This window comes from Mustela putorius, unplaced genomic scaffold, assembly GCF_011764305.1.
Source record: "Mustela putorius furo isolate JIRA1106 unplaced genomic scaffold, ASM1176430v1.1 tig00537293_pilon_pilon_pilon, whole genome shotgun sequence".
NCBI lineage: Eukaryota > Metazoa > Chordata > Mammalia > Carnivora > Mustelidae > Mustela > Mustela putorius.
In genome coordinates, this window is record NW_025422431.1 from 2513439 (window position 1) to 2532917 (window position 19479).

At 53.4% G+C, this 19479-nt stretch overlaps 1 protein-coding gene across 2 annotated transcripts; it reads left to right on the forward strand.

Moving 5' to 3' along the window:
• Positions 1-7406: 7406 nt before the first annotated feature.
• On the forward strand, positions 7407-17996 carry SLC30A3 (solute carrier family 30 member 3). Of its 2 annotated transcripts, none has more exons than XM_004765414.3 (8): positions 7407-8062; positions 13745-13926; positions 14355-14501; positions 14597-14750; positions 15302-15500; positions 15749-15854; positions 16112-16246; positions 17170-17996. In XM_004765414.3, exons 2-8 carry the CDS (start codon positions 13797-13799, stop codon positions 17316-17318), a joined length of 1020 nt encoding a protein of 339 aa, XP_004765471.1. In that variant the 5' UTR covers positions 7407-8062; positions 13745-13796; the 3' UTR covers positions 17319-17996. The 2 variants fall into 2 exon arrangements, with proteins under 2 accessions (XP_004765471.1, XP_004765470.1); XM_004765413.3 differs by lacking the exon at positions 7407-8062 and adding an exon at positions 9805-10104.
• Positions 17997-19479: the final 1483 nt, after the last annotated feature.

Consider the following 19479-nt stretch of genomic DNA (forward strand, 5'->3'; position numbering starts at 1 on the left):
CTCTACTCTTCTTCAGAAACTTCATTTAAATACTATGATATCATAAGGATGTACCATAAGGTATTTATATAATCCAGATTGGATACTTAAGTTGTTTCTAGCCGTTTGATAGTGTAATAACCTTGTAACGAAAATTCCTATCTATAACTCTTCAAATAAATCTCTTCCCTACCCCCTTGAGGTGGATTCCTGGACGTGGAATTATTGGGTCAAAGAGAATGTTTTAGAGACTCCTGATCCATGTTGCTAACTTTCTTCCCAGAAAGATCCCCAAAGTGCCAATTTACATCCCTACCTGCCAGGCTCCAAAGCGCCAATCTCCACCTGGCCGCGCTTCCTGTGATCTCCTACAGGAGGCAGTGTTTGCACCACTTCTAATTTACCGCTTTGTAATGTTGGTTTTCTTTACAGAGGAGCACTCAATAGCTCCCATAGCATGTAATTTGAAAGAGCTTTAATGTTTCAGTAGTTTTTCTCTGCTACACCTCGTGTGGCTTTTATCACTCTCTTCCCTTTATTACAGTTGTTTGCGCACATTGGCATCGCCTTCTAGGTCTTAAGTGGCAAATCAATCTTCCATCCCAAGAGATGTGAGCCATCTGAGTAAACTAAGGAGTCCATGGGCAATAGGCACAATGACCAGGGAGTTAACCAACTTCTTTCTGTAGATCTGTGATCGCTGTAGGGGCGGGGGGGGGGAGGGATGAAAAGCTTTGGCATCAACCTCCCAATTCGTAGGTGCTGGGTTGGAGGAGTTTATAAGTTAGTCTGCTAAAGGAAAGGAGCTGAAACTGATATATATTTTTTTCCTGTGAGGGTTTGTACTATGATAAATTTCTCTAGCTAACTCCCAACTTTTCATCACGAACATGGGATGGCAGAACTAGCAGAACAACCCAGGTTGTTTCTTTACTAGCGCTGGGAAGATGGTAGAAGGCACTAGAAGTGCAGAGCACTTACGGTGAATTCCTTGCCTCAGTCTATAGGCCCAGCCTGGTCTGGCCCCTGCCTCTCAGGCTAGCTCTGCCAAGCACCACTGTTTTGTCTGCTCTGGTCTCTGCTGCACTGGTTTTCTGTCAGTTCCTTTGAAGACACCCTCCAAAGGAGCCTTTGGCCACGCTGCTCCCTCTGCCTGGAGGACTCCTCCTCAGGCTGTCCACTAGCTGACTTCTCATCCTTCTAGGATCTCAGCTTCATGTCTCCTCCCATAGGTCTTTAAATTTGGAGTTCTGCTTCTCTCTCCTCACCTCATAACACCCTCACCACGATTTGTGAATATATGTTTATTTGTGTGTTGATTTGTTTAATGTCTGCCTTCCCCAGTACAAAGTGAACTCTCTGAGGGACCTTGTGGGTTTGCTCACCGTCTTTCACTCAGCACCTAGACCCAAGCCTGGTTCACAGCATGTGAATTAATAACTTGTTGAAGGATCTGCAGCAGAGGGAGGCTTCGGTTGGTCCAATGAAGGCCTAGAGGTTGGGCCCTGGCAAGAATTCCCTAGAGGAGCACTTAGCTGGGGAGTTGGACCACTAGAGACCATTCCCTCTCCTATGGTCCCAAACAAGAAGAGACGTAAGGGGTTAAGAGAAGGTGGCAGGGGAGATAGTAATGGTAATTTGGAGCTCCTTGCTTCTTGTTTGTCTTCGTCTTCCTTCAGTTCCTAACACAGTTCCTGAAATATTGTAGGTGCTCAATGAATGTCGGCCAGTTGAATGAAGAAGCAAACATTGTGTCTTTTCAGAGGCACCGTAACCTAATAATCCGCTTTGATTCTCACAGCAGCTATGAGAGGTGGTGTGATCCCATTCCTGCTTCATAGAAGTGAGCCCAGAGAAAGAGGGCAAATTAGGTTATTCTCTGGAAGAGTTAGTAAACATCCTCCACATCTTGCCAGAGGCTCCAGAATGTTATTACTTCTTATCATTGCTCTCTGACATTATAATTAATTCTAATCATAGTCTGTGGTTCTTGAAATTAGCAATTATCTTTAAGTCTTCTGAGCCTTTAGTCTGAATGAAAGGACACTGCAGGCAGTAGGCTACAGACATGGAAAGAGAGGGCAGGCAAGTTAGCCTGGCATCCTTTGGCTAGAGGTTCTCCACTTTGCCTTCACCTAGAAACAGACCCCATCTGGCTCTGTTTCTATGCACACAGTCTCTTCTGACACTCAGCACAGTACTAGGAAGAACACACAAGCCTAGAATCAGAAGCCCTAGACCTTGGTTTTGGCTCTGTCTCTAATGAGCCATGTGATCCTGAACAAGTCACTTAATCTCTGAGGCTCTTTTTCCTTTTCTGTAAAAACCTGTGCCATTCCACAGGGTTGATGTCAAAACTAAATTAGATTTAGTTGTAAGAAAAAAAGCAAAACAGAGAAAATAACTATGCTGAAGAATGATTTCAGGCCAAAACCTTTCCTATAATCATTTGCCCTCAAGTCACTGATGTTATAGTTTACTATCTCACAGTTTGGTCTCTCCTGGAGAAAACCAAGAAGCATCCCTTATTTACCCACAAACAGCTAAGGTTTTAGTCATATAGCCAGAATACACATATACAGACAGCAGACATTGGCATATTTATACCCAAAATATCATGCTCTCGAGCATATGCAGTGGGAAAGAGAGATCATAATTTGTCATACCCAACCACTAGGTTCTAGAATTACATAGTTTTTGAGTTGGAAAGGAACTCAGAGGCTTAACTCTCATCTAATGCCTTTGTTGTGTAATTAAGGAATTTTTGGCCCTGAGAGAAGGAATGACCTGCTCAAAGTCAACCAGTGAGGTCCAGACCTAAGTCTTCTAAGTTAAGATTCTATGTCATGTCTGCTCCTTATACACACCAGCTCCCTTCTCACTTTAAAGTTGAGGTCTAGGGGTGCCTGGGTGGCACAGTCAGTTGGGCATCTGACTCTTGGTTTTGGTTCAGGTCATGATCTCAGTCAGGGTCATGGGATTGAGTCCCCAATCGAGATCTTGTGTTATGTGGAGAGTCTGCTTGAAGATTCACTCCCTCTCCCACATTCAAATAAATAAGTAAGTAAATAAATCTTTAAAAAAAAAATAAAGTTGAGGTCTAGAGACAGACCAAAGCTGTAGCTGATATCCACCTCCTTTTATGATGTCAGGTAATGTCCTGCTCTCCCTCTGTCCAGGTGCAGGACACTCACTACCTATATGACAAGACATCACTGGCCCGTTTGTTTGCCTGTCCTCCCCTGGGCAGACATCTCAGAGTGGGAGGTGGAGGCCTTCCATCCAGAGAGGTGGCCGCATACCCCTGTCCTCTCTTACCTGCAACCCCAGATTTCAGAGCTAAGGGCAGGCTGACAGGGCATGGCTCACTCACCTGTAAAATGGAAACAATAGTGTGTACCTCTTAGGGATGTTAGCTGGATTGAACACTTAATTTGAACAGTGCTTGGCACATGGTAGGTACTAGTTATTGTCATTGTCACCATCCTCATCCTCATCACCATCCTTTCCATCTGGTCGCCTCTCAATTTTGTAAAGAGAGAGGTTGCTTTTCGTTTTTTTCCTGGGAAGAAGGGAAAACTCAGGATCCTTCCTCTAGGAAGATTTGCAGATTGCCATTGGAATTGTTCCACCTGCTTTCTATATCCTTCTCTCAGCCTCTTAGAACCCCATCTCCTTGTTCCCCTACCCAGCGCCCACATGCTGCCCTCTTACTCTCCAAAATATCCCTGCCAGTCTTCCCTAAGCAGTTAGAACTCCAAAATTAACTCTCTCTCTTCTCTTTTCAATACTTTTGGTTTTCTGTTTTTGTTTTTAGAGAAAGATCACGTGTGCATGTGCATACACAAGGAAGGAGGGCAGTGAGGGTGAGGCAGGAGCAGAGGGAGAGGGAGAGAGAGGATCTCCAGCAGGCCCCATGCTCAATGCCCAGCCAAAGCAGGGCTCAATCCCTCAACCATGAGATCATGACCTGAGCCAAAATCAAGAGTTGGACACTTAACTGACTGAGCCACCCAGGTGTCCATGCTTTCAATATTTCTAATAAAAAGTATTACCTCCATCAAAGGAGTTCATCCCTAAGGGTTGGTTAGGTGGAAAGTAACCTGATTTTTAAAAAAGATCTTATTTATCTATTTTGACAGAGAGAGAGAGATTACAAGTAGACAGAGAGGCAGGCAGAGAAGGGGGGAGGGAGAGTGGATGTAGCCCCCCTGCTGAGCAGAGAGCCTGATTAGGGGATGCGGGGCTCCATCCCTTGCGGGGGATGGAGGACCCTGAGATCATGACCTGAGGGGAAGGCAGAGGCTTAACCCACTGAGCCATCCAGGTGCCCCAGAAAGCTACCTGATTAAAATAACAATTCAGGGGGGCCTGGCTGGCTCAATCAGTGGGGCATGTGACTCTTTATCTTGGGGTTGGAGGTTCAAGGCCCATGTTGGGTGTAGAGATTACTTAAAACTAAAATCTTGAAAAACCGAAAACCACTATAATTCAGCTTATAGTAAGAATGGCTATTAATAAATACCTCACTCTCCCCATTCTTCCTAACACAAAAGGTATAGGGGTGCCTGGGATCTCTGCTCAGCAGGGAGCCTGCTTCTGCCTCTCTTTCTCTCTCTGCCTGCCTCTCTACCTACTTGTGATCTCTGTCTGTCAAATAAATAAAATCTTTAAAAAAAAAAAAAAAAAAAAGGAATAACTGGCAGAATTTCAGACAGTGTGACCGAATGAAGTGAAAAAGGCCAAGTTGTGTTTTGGGGAAGACTTTGGGCCCTAAATCACTTTTCTCTTTTTCTGTTCAATTTCACGTCTTTTGCTTTCTGTGGCTCTGCATTATTCTGGTTCTCCTCCTACATCTCCAATAAGTTTCCTGCCCTGCCCCTTCTGGATCCTTTTTTCACCTCCTGCCTGCATATTCAATATGGTTTGGTCTTTAAGCTTCTGCTTGGGTTCTCTCCTCTCCACTTCAGAGATCCAGTCTACACCCATAGCTTCAGATGTCATAAGTAGGCTTTACCGTAAGTTGTGGGTTATCCACAGGCCAGTCTCCCACCGCCTCCAAACCATATTCCCCATACCTGTTGTTCCTCTCGGTTTCTCTACTGATGTTAATGTTATGGCTATTTCCAAGGTAGTGATGTTCAAAACCCAAACAACACTTATCTGTGGATTTACTATTTTCCCCCAATTCAGCCCAAAAAGTCTTACTAATTTTTTTTTTAAAAAATCGCTCTTTCATGTGTCCTTTTTTTTCAGCTCCCACAGCCACAAAACATCCCATTTAAAGGATTTCCATATCACACGAACTGTTGTTCTAGCCTCCTGACTGTTCTCCCTACCGCCAGTCTCATGCTGGATATGGCTACCAGATCAGTGTTCGCAAAGCAATGCTTCTGTCATTACCATTCCTTTGCTCATGGCCTAGAGGATGTAAAACAACCTTTTAAATCTGGCAATAGGGACGCCTGGGTGGCTCAGTCAGTTAAGCGTCTGCCTTCGGGTCACGTCATGATCCCGGAGTCCTGGGACGGAGTCCAGCATCGGGCTCCTTGCTCAGCAGGGAGCCTGCTTCTCCCTCTGCCTGCTTCTCCCCCTGCTTGTGCTTGCTCTCTCTGACAAATAAATAAGTAATATCTTAGAAAAAAATAAATCTGGCAATAAACTCTACAACTTGATACCAGTTTAGCTCTCCAAGTGCATTGTCTGGTGTTGCCCTAAGGTAACCCTTCCATAACAGACTGTCTCCCACTGCCCCAAACATTCCTGTCCTTTCTCACCTCTATGCCATTGCTCTTACACCAGTTCCCCTTGTGAACTGTCCTTTTTGTTAATCCATTCACTTACACAACAGGTATCTTAAACATTGCTCTATGGGGAGCCTGGGAGGCTCAGTGGGTTATGCCTCTGCCTTTGGCTCAGGTTATGATCTCAGGGTCCTGGGATCGAGCCCGGGGATCCAGTTCTGGGATCCAGTCCTGGGATCAAGCCCTGCATCCGGCTCTCTGCTCAGCAGGGAGCCTGCTTTTTTTTTTTTTTTTTTAAATAGAACATTTCAAACACAAAGATAGAATAGCACAGTGATCTCCATCTACCCACCATCAAGCTGCAACAACCATTGCTATCTGCAGTTTCTAGACAGTATTTTAAGCCTTGAGATTGGATTGATATCTCCAGGGAGTGAGTGTAGAAAGGTAAAGAGAAGGGGATGACTAAGTCCTGGACCATTCCAGTATTCAGTGGTTGAGAAGATGAGGAGGAACCAGCAAAGCAGACTGAGAATAAGCAGTCAGTGAAGTAGGAGGAAAACCAGATTATGGTATCCTGGAAGCCAAGTGAAGAAATAAGTAACTCCCAAATAATGATGTAATTACAGTGTGATAAATGCTGAGGAAGAAAAAAAAGCATGCAGCGAGAATGTATAACATGAGAAATAACTTAGTCTGGGGATCAGGGAAGGCCTCCCGGAGGAGGTGATATTTCAGCTCCATCCCTCCCTCATCCTCCCTATCTTCAACTAAAATCCTGTTTTCTCCATCTTGCTTCCACTCAGACAACTGGCCCCCTTTTTTCTGGGGTGGCTTTAACGAGGACTATATATCAGCCACCAGGGGCCCTAGGGACACCGTGATGAGAAAGGTAGAAGCAAGCCATTTTGTTTCAGCGTGCTGAGTGCCAACCACACATAAGCACAGAGGGCCTTGAGAGCACCGGAAAAGGGCACATAGCGGGGGAGTTAGAAAGACTTCCTGGAGGAACACCTGAGCAGAGAATGGAGTGGATACTGGACCGCCTTGTTATCTTTCCCCTTACCCTTCAGCCTGGCTTGGACCTTTCCAGTGTTAATCTGTTATCTGCGTGCTTGGCTTCCAAATCTTGTCTGAGATCCCTAGCCCAGCCTAAATCCTGACTTCAAGGCTGGACTTGGCTCTCTCTCTCCCAAAATGAACTGGTCCAGCCTAGGCTCCCTGAAGCCCCCTTCTGACCTGCTCTGCCACCCTCTGTTCCAGCACTGACCTATCCCCCTGAGAATTTCCAGGGACTCCTGCTTCCCTCATCCCTTTGGGATTTAATGTGGCCTAAGGAATCTCCTTAGGGAAAATTGATACCTGAGGCAGGACAGGACAGGACAGACATTTAGAGCATGTGGGTAAATTAGCACCCAAAGCCTGCAAAATAGAAATCCCTTGCAATCAAGTTAAAGCCAGGAAGGGGGAGGAAATGCATGTATTTTGCTCACCAGAAATTCCCAGTTACCCTAGCAAAGTGCATGGCAGGAAATAAATGTTCAGTAAATGTTGAATGAATAGTTTTTACACGATTTCAGTTCCCTACAACCAGCTCTCAGCCTTCCTTCTAACTCCTGCCTCATTTTCCTAGCTCCTAACCAGGTGCAGGATGCCTTCCTCAGACCTGGCTTTCAAGAGGACCCTTTGCAAAGATTTTCATGGGGCCACTTGATGGCTCTTTGAGAAACAGGTGCAAGAGGTCTGTTTGGCTGCCAGGCTTTCTTTGCATAGATTTTCAAGCACAGGCAACTGTTGGTATTCTCCCCGCTGGTGCCCTCGGCTTCTGGAGGCAGCACGTTCCAAGGCGCGACACGGAGGGAGCCGCGGCAGAGGACAGCCTTGTAATCCATCTGCTCCCAGACTTCATTCCCCTCCCGCCTGCTCGCTCCCCGCCCAGGGGCGGGCGGACTCGTGCCGGCGTCTGCGCCCCCTCCCGGGAACCCGGGGCTGCTGTCTGCGCACTGTGGACTGGCTGCCCAGGAAGGGAAATCCCGAAGGGAGCCATTGTTGTCAAGTCCCCTGTTGTCGCCATCGGCTAAGGCGTGCCTAGAAACCCCTTCCCCGCACAGGGCTCCGCGGTTTCTCCCCATCCTCGAGCTGGCCTGCCCCGGCCGCTTCGGGCGAGGCTACAACATCCCAGCCCTGGAGGGCTCCCCAGCTCCAGGGCTCTCTGAATTGGGGAAGCCCCAGGCCCAGTGCCAAGCTTCGAAAACCGACGGCGCCTAGCGGGACTTGCTGGGCTCTGACCGAGGCGGACCGGGCATGAGTTCCACCCCGCTCTAACAAGGACCTACAAGGTGACCTTGGCCGGTGGCTTCCCCTCTCGCTACCTCTGTCTGCATCCCCGCGACCCGAGCAAGGAGCTGAGGTCCCACTCCTCTAGGGGAAATTGGAGGAAGAAAGGACCCCCACCCTCACTCCCTCGTCCCTCGCCTCGCGTGGGCTTTGGGCTGAGCCTTCTGCCGGGAGTAGAGGGAGGGTGCCGAATAAAGGCTGGCGCTGGCCCCGGGAGCCGCGTGGGTGGAGACGCGGCACCCGGGGCTTGCGCAGACCCTTTGGTTCTTCCGTTCCGCACCGTTCCCCAGCGCAGTACGCTCCCTTCGTGCACGCCGCCCGCAAACCTTGGCAAGGACCTCACTCTCCCCCGCCTGAGCAGCCAGCCCGCCGCCCAGCTTGCCTAATCCGTTCAAGCCTCACCTCCTCCGCGAAGCTCTCCCGGGTTAACCCCATCTCTTCCAACCACTCTATCTGCCACGTGCTCCTAGTGTTTGTTCGCGGATGGGCGGGTTGGATGGGGGGAGGTGTACACGCAGTTGCAATGTTTGGGAATAATAACGTTGGGGAGAGGTGTCTATCCCCAGAACCCCAAATGAAGGATGCCCAGTGTGTTCTTCAGGAAGTGTGCCCGTGGATGGGTTTCTCTGCTGGACTCACCAACCGCTCCCACCCTCCACGCTTCCCTATCCAAGCTCACTTCTCTCCCTCCTCTTCCAGACCCTTCTCTTCAGAGTGTCACAACTTGGAGGGCACAATAAAATCCCTATCCCCATTTCATTCTACAGTGGCAGCAGGTGTGAGGGCCAGAGAGCATTGGGCATGTGAAGGTTTGACCCCGGGCTCAGGCCACCCACTTTGCTCTAGTCACTCCTTCCCCTGGGCTTTAGTTAAAATGAGACAAAATGAGGTAAAGGCCCAGCCAGGTGCTAGAGGTTCGGTGGTAAAGAATCACGTGCTGGCAAGCGGCAGCCTCCCTCCAAGAAAAGTGGGCTTGTGACCAGAGATGTGGCATCGCTCCTTCCTCCTCCCGTTGCCCCGGCCTGTGAGTGGCAAGACTGTGGCGCGCGCGCTCTTCAGTCGCCAGTGCGGTGCCCTGAACTGGAGAGGGGAAGAGGGTGGGGTTCCAGTCCCAGCGTTTTATTCACCGGCTACATGACCCTAGATGCTTCTTCCTCTGGAACTCAGTTTACTCATCCGAAAAATAGGGATAGTAATGGATTGGAGGAGAACAGGAAGCTTTTGTCACCCGAAGTCTCTATAAAAATAAATGATAATGAGCGGTACAGTGCTTGGCAGCAGATTCTGCATGCAAATTCCGACCCCACCTCCTCCACAGAGGGGTTTCTGGCCGGAGTCCCTGGAGTTCTCCCGGATGTGTCACTGCTCACCCCACACTCTTTCTGGCTCTCTCGAGCTAGGTAATGGACCCACACTTGATTCTGCCTCCTTGTGGGGGGCTGGACGACACCCCTCCCACCCCCGCCTGCAGGCTTGCAAGGGGAGGTGTTCCCTGGGGGAAGGTTGTGTGGGGGGGTGCCAAGCCTTGAGGAGCTTGGCTTGGAACCGGCGGGCGGGACTTGGGTGGGGGCGGGGCTATGGAAATTTGGCATTCTCTAGAACCCTGCGGGGGCGCAGAGGGCTCCCGTCGCCCACACCTGGCTCTGCACTGGGAAATGGGGCTTGGGCTACGGGGGCGGGGCTCTAGGGGCGGGGCTTAGGCGTGGGGGAGAGACCCGAGAGCCTGGAGGCGGGGCTTGGGGAGCTCGCCCCACGCGGGGCGGGGCTCCAAAGGCCGCGGGATCTGCAGTTCGGACTCCCCGCGACACAGTCGCTGCAGTTCCCTCTACTCTGGTGGCCCCGCGGCCCTGCGGGGAGTCCGGGGGTCGGCTGGCCGCTCGGACTTGGTGCAGGGCCGGCCCCGCCTCTCCCTTCCACGGTGGGGCCTAGACGGTTGGGGCCGCGGTGACATGGAGCCCTCTCCTGCCACGGGGGGATCGGAGACCACTCGCCTGGTGAGCCCCCGGGACCGCGGCAGCGCCGGTGGCGGCCTGCGCTTGAAGAGGTAGGACAGACCTGGGCTGGTCCTCAGCTCCGGGGCGCCACCCTCATGCCATCCGTCCATTTCGTTGTCTCCGCCGGCGTGGCCCCCGCTGGCCGCCCCAACGCCCCGCAAGTTCCGCGGCTTCGCGGCGCCCGGCTCTGTCTTCTCCGGCCACACCGCCAGAACCGACCCCGACCCTCCCAGCAGTCCGCTATGCCTCCTCCCGGCCGCGCTCTTTTTCTCGGTCCCGCAACACGGCTCCCGGGCCGGTCCCCCAAGCCTCCGGACCCCTCCGCCGCCCTCGCCGCATCCGACTTCCCCGCGAGCAACTGCCCCTCCGTCGGGCCGGAATCCACGCCTGGTGCCCCGAAGTCCGCATTGCTCCAGCGCCCTGGCGGTGGGAGCATCCCGCCGCCCAGGCTTCGGAACCCCCGCTGCAGGCCCCTGGCCCTTCCCTCTATGCGCGCGGGCTCGGGGCGCCCCCTCCAGCCACCGCCAGCTGTGCGCACCCGGGCTGAAGATGGGCCCGGGCTCCACGGCGGTTCTTCCGGGCCCTTGGGGGGCGGCGGCCGCTGGGAAGCGAGGGGGTGGCAGGGAAGGAGCAGGTGCGGTCTGGGCGGCAGGGGGTATTCCCGGCTCCGCACAGACGGGGCCGGGGGCGGCGAGGTGTGAAACGAGGCGCGTGGAGCGGCCGGGACAGCGGGCCGGGGGCGGCCGGAGAACCTCCTCCGCGTCCCGCCGGCCTCCCGCGCCCGGCGCCCGCCGGGTCCCTCGGAGCGGCCGCGCCAGGCCCATCCTGGCCACCTCCGCTGGCCATTTTGTCTGTTGGCTGACCGTCCGTTTGTCTCGGAAATTTGACAGGCTCCCTGGCTTTTTCTCTTTCTTCATTTCTCCCAATCGTTTTGTTTCCCTCCGAGCACCTTTCCCTTTGTCTCTGATGATGTGGTGCCTCTCTCGCTCTTTCCCTGGATGGGGGCCGTAAACCTGGGTGGGTGGGGAAGTGGATGAACAGAAGGGAGTACAGACTTCCCGTCTGACTCCTTCCTGCCGGGGACTGCAGACGTGGGCTGCTGTGGAGGCTGCAGCCCAGGCCCTGGCTCTCTTCACGTATCCTTTTGACTCTGCTTCAGGTCCTGGTCCCCTCCCCCCCCTTCACCTCTACCCGCTCAATATTACTTGTTTGTTGGGGTTTCAGAGGCCAGGGAGAGAAAACTGCCTTTCCTTCTCTCTAAACAACATGTAGCCCCCCACCCACATACACACCCACCCGCACCAACAATGAGGCTTTTTAAAAAATGTTTGTTTTGTTTTTTGTTTTTTTAAAGTAGACTCCAAGCCCAATGTGGAGCTTGAACTCATGACCCTGAGATTAAGAGTCCCATGCTCCACCAACTGAGCCAGCCAGGCACCCCAACAATGAGGCTTCTTTAGTGCCCAATTCATGCAGGACAAAAGGGAGCAGCCTGTTGATGGCTGGCTACCTTGATGACTGGCTACTCTGTTCCTTGTAAAAAAAAAAAAAAAAAAGGCATCTTGCCCATTGCCCCAAAGCCACGCAGCCTCTGCTTGCTATCCAGACCCGCATCTCTGACTCCCAGCTCATTTTCAGTCTCATATGACCATTAGTCACCAAATCCTGCAGTATTTTCTGAAAGAGGCTCTTCCCTAACCTACCTGCCCCTCCTTTGAAATCTGGTACATGGAATTTATGGCCTGGTCTATTCTGGACCCTTCCATCTCCTCTCCTCTCCCTCTCCAGACTAATATACATCAGCAAGGTCATCTCAGGGCTTGGGAAAGATATGTGAAATCAATCAGTTTATCTCCCTTGGTGTTCCTTTGAGCCCTCACTTTCCTCCTCAGCCCTTGCCCTGACTCCTGACACTTCAAATTCCTAGCCACTTATTTTGTCATTGATATCTCACGTGTCTAGAGCCCCCTTCTTCACCTAGGTCTCATGTTAAACATGTCTTCCTCTGTGAAGTTGTCCTCAGTCCCATCCCAGGTGGTCACTCCCTCCCTGGTGCTCCGAAGTCCCTCATTCATAATCCTCCCGGCCCCAGCCTCTCCTTGCCTAGTAAGTCATCTGTGACACATCTGTCTGGGTTTCGCTATGTGCACCCTGCCTGCCACCTGAGTCCCAGGCACCCAACTACGTGTATACCTCATTGAAGAATGAGGATGGGTTTCAAAACCACCCTCGTCTCCCTGTCTCCTCGGCAAAACACCCAGCATCTCATCATCATACACATTGAGATTCTAAGTCTTGGAAGAACATTCCAAGAATTAAATCTACCTGCCAGCACTCGAATCTTCCCTGCAGGCACCAAATGTGCCCCCACCTCCCTCACACCTCAATTCACCCACTTGGCAGAGCTTTTCTCAGCCAGAAGGCTCCAGGCCTCCCTCCTCAATTTACTGCTGTGACCACGTTTCTATCTGGAGCCTTCGATTTTTCACTCATGGGTATTCTTGTCACACTTCCATGAGTATTTCTAAGACTGTATTTTCTATTTAGGTCCTTTCTTTGTTCTATGGGAGGTTCCGGCTTTGCCGGAGTTCAGGTTGGTAGTCGTGGGGGTAGGAATGGGGCCAGCATGAGCCTGAAACTCAGCCTGAGCTCAGTCTCTGGCACCCAGGTGAGGCTCCAGCCCTACTCATGTATTGAAGGAGGCTTACGGTACCATACAGCTAAGGTGGCCTCCGCTGGGTGCTTACGATCGGCCCAGGGTCCAGCGAACATGAGGCAGCCTCCAAATCCACTGCTCCTACCACTGCCTCCCCAGCCATGCAGTCGGCGCTTCGTCCTCCCTGTGACAACCCCAGCTCAGGGATCTGGGACCCCTGACTTTTTGGGTCCCAACATTCCACTCCTCTCTTAAATGGCCACGTTTCAGCAGCATGTCTAGATAGGGAAGGGGAAGGATCTGGAATGGAGGCACAGGGAGATGGATCTGGGAGGGAGACACTAAGGCCAGGATCCCGTGCTCACCCTTTGACACCACCGGCCCTCCATCCTCTGTCTAGCATGTTCACCCCATCTTTACCCGAACCCTCCGCTTCCTTCCAGACCCTTCTCATGGTGCCCCCTTCAGTTTCCCTGATTTCACTGCAATTCATCTACTCTATCCTCCGAGCCCTGAGAGCATTTTGTTTTATGGCAATAGCCACTCTCCTGCTACATATCACAGCACCGAGGTACACCTTTGTTTTGCTCACCAAAAGCTCCCAGAGGTCAGCAAGATCCTGCTCATTTTGTGTTCCTTCTGGTGCCTATCCACACATTATGGTGGCGTCTACTCTCTACCATGAACTAGCTGTGCAGCCTCCATATGTCCTCTCCCTCTCTGAGCCTCATACTTGTAATTTCTGTAAAAAGCATCAAACTAGACCATCTCTACGGTGCTCCCGAGCTGTGGAGTTCCATGGCTCTGTGTATGAAAGGAGAAGGAGGCTGGAATCGGAGCTGGTTAGCCCCATCTCTCACGTGGCGCTCTGCCCCTGAGGCAGTCCATCCCCAGGTTTGGCCAGGCCTTGGGAGGAACAGAGTGAGTGTCAGGCCACAGCTGAGGAAGCCCATCTAGCGGGACTGGGGACGTGGGAGTGAGGAACAGGTGAGCCCACGGCCAAGCCCCAGGCTGAATGGTGCTGCCCGTTTCAGTCTCTTCACAGAGACCTCGGAGCCCCTCCCCGAGGAACCCAAACCTGTGGAGATGCCCTTCCACCACTGCCACCGGGACCCCCTGCCACAGCCCGGGCTCACCCCCGAGAGGCTGCAGGCGCAGAAGCAGCTGGGTGCCGCCTGTGCCGTGTGCTGCGTCTTCATGGCTGGGGAGGTGGTCGGTAAGTCGGAGAGCGGCTCCACCAACCCCACCTGCCCAATCCCTGCCCAAGCCACTCTCCACCCAGAGTCCCAGCAAGGTTCCTGGAGGGGTAGGGCAGGGGGAGATGAGGAGAGTGGGGTGGTGGCAGTGGGCGCGTAGGTGCCCAGGACTGGCCGAGGGCCAGGGCTGGCTTCTCAGCATTAGCTAGTCTTTCAAAAGACCCATTTTCTTGATAGTAAAATGTGTCCTTATAGAAAATCTAGAAAATGTGAATGAGTGAAAAGAAGCCGATAATTGCCCCTCCTATAATCCCATCGCTTTGGGATGCCACCACACTCGCTTTGGGGCACGGGTCCCCCTGGTCTCCTTCCCTGCTTCTCCACACGCTGCCACAGTGCCCGCTGCTTCCTAACCAGACCCAGACTGTGCCCTGCTTTACCCTTGCAGGGGGGTATCTGGCCCACAGCCTCGCCATTATGACCGACGCAGCCCACCTGCTGGCCGATGTGGGCAGCATGATAGGCAGCCTCTTCTCCCTCTGGCTCTCTACCCGTCCAGCCACCCGCACCATGACCTTTGGCTGGCACCGCTCAGGTAAGGCCCCGCATGGCCCTCTGAGCCTCTTCTCTCACCAGAAGGTACCTCCCAGGGTCCCAGGCAGGTCTCTGATAGCTCGTCTCCCCCTGCAGAGACTCTGGGAGCCTTGGCCTCTGTGGTCTCCCTCTGGATGGTCACCGGCATCCTCCTGTACCTGGCCTTCATCCGCCTGCTGCACAGCGACTACCACATCGAGGGGGGTGCCATGCTGCTGACCGCCAGCATCGCTGTCTGTGCCAACCTGCTGTACGTCCCCGTAGGGAGTGGTGCCCCGGGGGCCTCAGGGCGAGGTGTGCTCCTCCGGGGGTAGAGGGGAGCTGGCTCTCTCCGCGCCCCGAAAGGCATGCAACAGGCACACACAGTTCTCCCCTGTCAGCTACCCTAGGGCTGCCTGAGGACAGATGGGAGAAAGACCTGGAATCCAGAGCCAGCAGACATTTCCTGGGGCCACTCTGCTGCGGGCTGTCATCAGCAGTGTCTCATTTGAGACCCCCCCCCCATAAGGTAGACAGTATCGGCCCTAGTGTACAGTTAAGGACACAGGACCCGGGAGGTGGCCAGGGGACTTGCTCAGGTGTAAGTCGCCGTGGCAGGATCTGAAGGCATGTCTCTAGCACCAAGTACGGTGTTTCTCCCCCCAGCCTGCATGATCTGTGTCCCTCGGCCAATGCTGTCTTCCTCCCGGGGCTGGGAAAGTAGGGAGGAAACAGGTGGAGAAAGGGCTTTCTCCCAGGGAGGGGAGGGCAGAGAGGCCGGGAACAGGTCAGTTGGGCTGAGCTGCTCTGCTTCCCCCTCAGAATGGCCTTTGTGCTGCACCAGGCCGGGCCCCCCCACAGCCACGGGTCTAGGGGGGCAGAATATGCACCGCTGGACGAAGGGCCGGGGGAGCCCCTGCCCCTGGGGAACACGAGCGTCCGGGCAGCCTTTGTGCATGTGCTGGGGGACCTCCTGCAGAGCCTTGGGGTCCTGGCCGCCTCTGTCCTCATCTACTTCAAGGTACTGTGCGTGCAGGCCTGCCCCAGCCTTCGTGCCCCGCTCCGCACCCTGCCCCCCTCCTGGCCCCCTTGGTCTCCCTCCGCACCGCCAGCTCCCAGCTCCCCAGTACTCCCGGCTCTCGGCCATGGTCCCTTTCCCCTCAGCAGGGCTCTCGGGGGCCTCTCAGGTCCTGTTTGTCCAAGACACCCCTAGGTCTTCCCCTGGAGGGTTCCTGTCTCCTGGGCTTGGAAGTCTCTCTCTCTCTCTAGCCTCAGTACAAGGCAGCTGACCCCATCAGCACCTTCCTCTTCTCCATCTGTGCCCTTGGATCCACGGCTCCGACCCTCCGAGATGTCCTCCGTGTCCTCATGGAAGGTAAATCAGATGCCACCGCTCCCCACCTGGGGCCCTCTCTCACCTCACTCCAGCTCTGGGCCTCCTCTCTTGTCTCAAGAGAGGGTCAGGAGAAGGCCTGGGTCCTGGGTCTATTGCTGGGAGGAGGATTCGGGCCCAGGGTGAATTGTGGGGGTTGATGCTGAGCGGATACAGGGTGGGGGAGGTAGAGTCTGGTGAGGAGCCACCTCTGCGCTGGAGTGGCCTTGGCAGTAAGGTGTGGCCGGTGCTGCTTGCAGGTTCCCCCCGAAGTGTGGGGTTTGAGCCCGTGCGGGACACGCTGTTGTCCGTGCCGGGAGTCCGGGCAACCCATGAGCTGCACCTGTGGTCCCTTACGCTTACTTACCACGTTGCCTCTGCACATCTGGCCATTGGTGAGTCCACACTGGCCCTAGCCAGTTCCCTCCTAGAAATATACCCCCTCCTGGTGCCCCCCGGCCCCTGACTGTCCCGGCCCGGATCCCTCTTCCAAACCTAGGAAGAGTCTCTGAACCGCTGGGATTGCTGTGCCAGCTGCCTTTCTTGATCTCTCTCTCACACACGTGTGCACGCTGGAGATAAAGCACCCTGGACAGGGTTTTGGGGTGGGGGTTCGCCCTCTCTGAAGTAGTGCAGAGAACCAACAACCCTTTAAAAGATCACTAGTACCAGGTGGTCTAGCCACGGGGCAGTTAGGTAAGGAGTGACCGTGGGGTATCACGGAACTGTTCAGACTGATGATGACGAGCTCTGTGTGGCACCCAGGGAAAATGTTGATGGTATAATGCTAAGAGAAAAAAGCTGAATGTAAAATTATATCTACATTATGATTCAACTATTAAAAATATATATGGTGACTCACAAGCTGACAAAGGATTTTTGAGTTTCTTCCAGATGCAAGAAGCAATCAGAGACATGCAATTTGGATGCCAAAAATATTATACTTTGTGGGATAGTGGAGGGTAACTCTAGAGGGACAATGGGAGAAAATAGTTAACATCTGGATTGTCTTGGAGACTTGGGTGCTGTGGCTGCTGACACGTACAGCTGTCTATGGACAGTCAAAGAGCAGAAGAGAATAGAAAAATAAGAATAGTTTGGCGTGTTAGCAGGGTGGCCTGGTTGAGTGAGTCTCTCCAGCCTTTTCTTTGGCATTTTTATGCTATTCATACACTACAGAAAGAAAAGAAGCTCCGTGTGCAAGCCTGGTTTTAATGGTGTGCAAGCCCTGGGGTCCCCCTGTGCCCGTCCTTATCTTGGCCCCTGCCCAGCTCCCGGCTCCCCTGGGAACCTGCTGCCTCTTATCACTCTCCCACAGACTCCACGGCCGACCCTGAAGCTGTCCTGGCTGAAGCCGCGTCGCAGCTCCACTCCCGGTTCGGGTTCTCCAGCTGTACCCTGCAGGTTGAGCGGTACCAGCCCGAGATGGCCCAGTGCCTGCGCTGCCGGGAGCCCCCCCAAGCCTGAGCCGAGGCCCCGCCCTCGCCCCACTGCCAGGCCCTGGCTCAGGCCCGGACTCTCAGTACCTGCCTCCCTTCTCTCGCAGAAGGGACAGAGCCGGGCGTCCCCCTTCCTCTTCCTCCTTCCACCTGCCCACTCCCTAGCCCCCAGCCCCGGTGGGCAAGACCAAAGTGTGTGGGGGATGGGCAGGGGGCAGGCTGAACGGGAATCAATCCGTGGGGGTTTGTAGAAGTCCCTTGGTCCCCCCTCCCTATGGTTTGGGGAGCACAAGCGTCCTTTCCATGCAGTTCATTTGTCTGTGTGGCCGGCTGGCTGTCTGGCTGGGGGCATCTGCCTGTCTGTGTGCTGTTGGTGTGCCTATGCCTGGGGGAGGTCAGCAGGGGCCCCCTCCCCACGTGGCCCTCGCTCTGTCTATGCAGGAGCCCCAAAGCCCGCACTTTGTCTGTGTGTTCTAGCTCTGTGGTTTTGTCTCAGTGTGTGTGTGTGTGTGTGTGTGTGTGTTTCTTGGTGCTGTGGCCTGTGTGTCTCTGTGCCTATGTGGCTGTGCTATAGTCTCTCTGAGTCTGCACCATCCATGTGTCCTTTTGGGGGGGTCTATCTGTCCATCCCTCTGTTGGTGCTGTGCCCTCGGCTAGAGAGGGAGGACTCCGCCGCAGCTCCACCAATAAACTTGTGTTCACGGCAGCTTTCAGTCCCTGTACTGACTCGTCAGGAGCGGGAAGGAGGGTCATGCAACCAGAGTGACCTTCCACAGCCCTCCTACCTCCTACCCAGCCCCTCCACCCTCTCTACCCTCAAATATCCATGCCCATGTGAGCCAAACTCCACCAGTCCCTTTATTACCTTCCCCTACTCCACAGCCTGGGTCTCTGGCTCAGGGAGAGCCCCCACGTGCTCTGGGCTTGGTTGCAGGAGAAAGTTGGAAGGCAAGGAGCCAAGGGATCCTGGAGAGTCATTCCTAAAGACTCCTGCAGGCCATCGTGGCCTCGGGCTTAGTCCCGTTGGGGGAGAGTGCTTGTACCACATGCTGATGTGGGCCTGGTTCCCAAGCTGTGTCAGGTGTCAGGGGGAGGGCCCCCACCACCACCCTGGCTGACAGCAGCAACCCCAAGGCCAGTTTTGGGCTGTGGACACCAAGGACCTCTTTTGCCACATTATTCCCCCCTTTGCCTTTAAGAATCATATATTTTGACAGATTTAGTCTTTATAAGCCAGACGTAAGGGATTATTGTTATTATTCAGGAATCCCTTAAACTTAAGGAATTGTAGATTTTCTCTTTCAAAAAATCAGACTCTTTTTGATTTTAGAGCTAGTACTTTGGGTCAGCCGAGTTCATGGGCCTTACCATCCTAGACGGATATAATTCCAGACCGAGCAAAGACACTGAGCATGTTCACTAGTCCGTGCATACTGCTACAGGGCTTTCCTCTGCACGACGGAAGAATCGTTACCATAAGATGATCTTTTAAAAATTATTATAAAAGCAATCTATGCTTGCTTTAAGAGTCCAACAAAAAGAAAAGTATATAAAGTAGAAAGTGAGTGTTTTCCCTATTCTACTGCTCCCAGAGGTAACTGCTATTCACAGTTTGGAATCTCTCTGCCCATATTTTTATGTATGTACACACAGTTCTGTGTAACATAAATGGGATCGCTTTATAGGTTGAGATCATGTAACCTGCTTTTAGGATTCAAGCATGCATGCTGGATGCAGCTTCCCAGGTCAATTACACATAGATTTCATGGCTCTGTGTAAGGTGAAGCTGAAAATAGGTCTCCCTACTCTGGTCTCCAGCTGGTCTTCCCCACTCTGGTCTCCCCCTCCCCCCAAGGCTGGGTGAGTCTCACTGGCTGGCTGGCTGGCTGGCCAGCCGGGCCTGAGTCAGGCGTGGGAGGCTGGGCTGAGGTGAAGGGCTGGCAGTCCATCACAGTCGGTGCCGGTGCTGCTGAGGCTGCCCCAGCTGCTCTCCACGCTTTGCTAGTTCCTGATACTTTCTCATTTTATGACTCATTGATTATAGGCCCCAAGCGAGGACCAGTTGGGGGTTGGGAAGAGGGAGGAGAGGGAGGGTGGGGAAAATGAGGATGAGATTTCTCACCCTATGACCAGCCTGAAGCTGCAGCCCCCGCTCTTTATGGCAGTGCTGGCTCCCTTTGCAGGGGAGG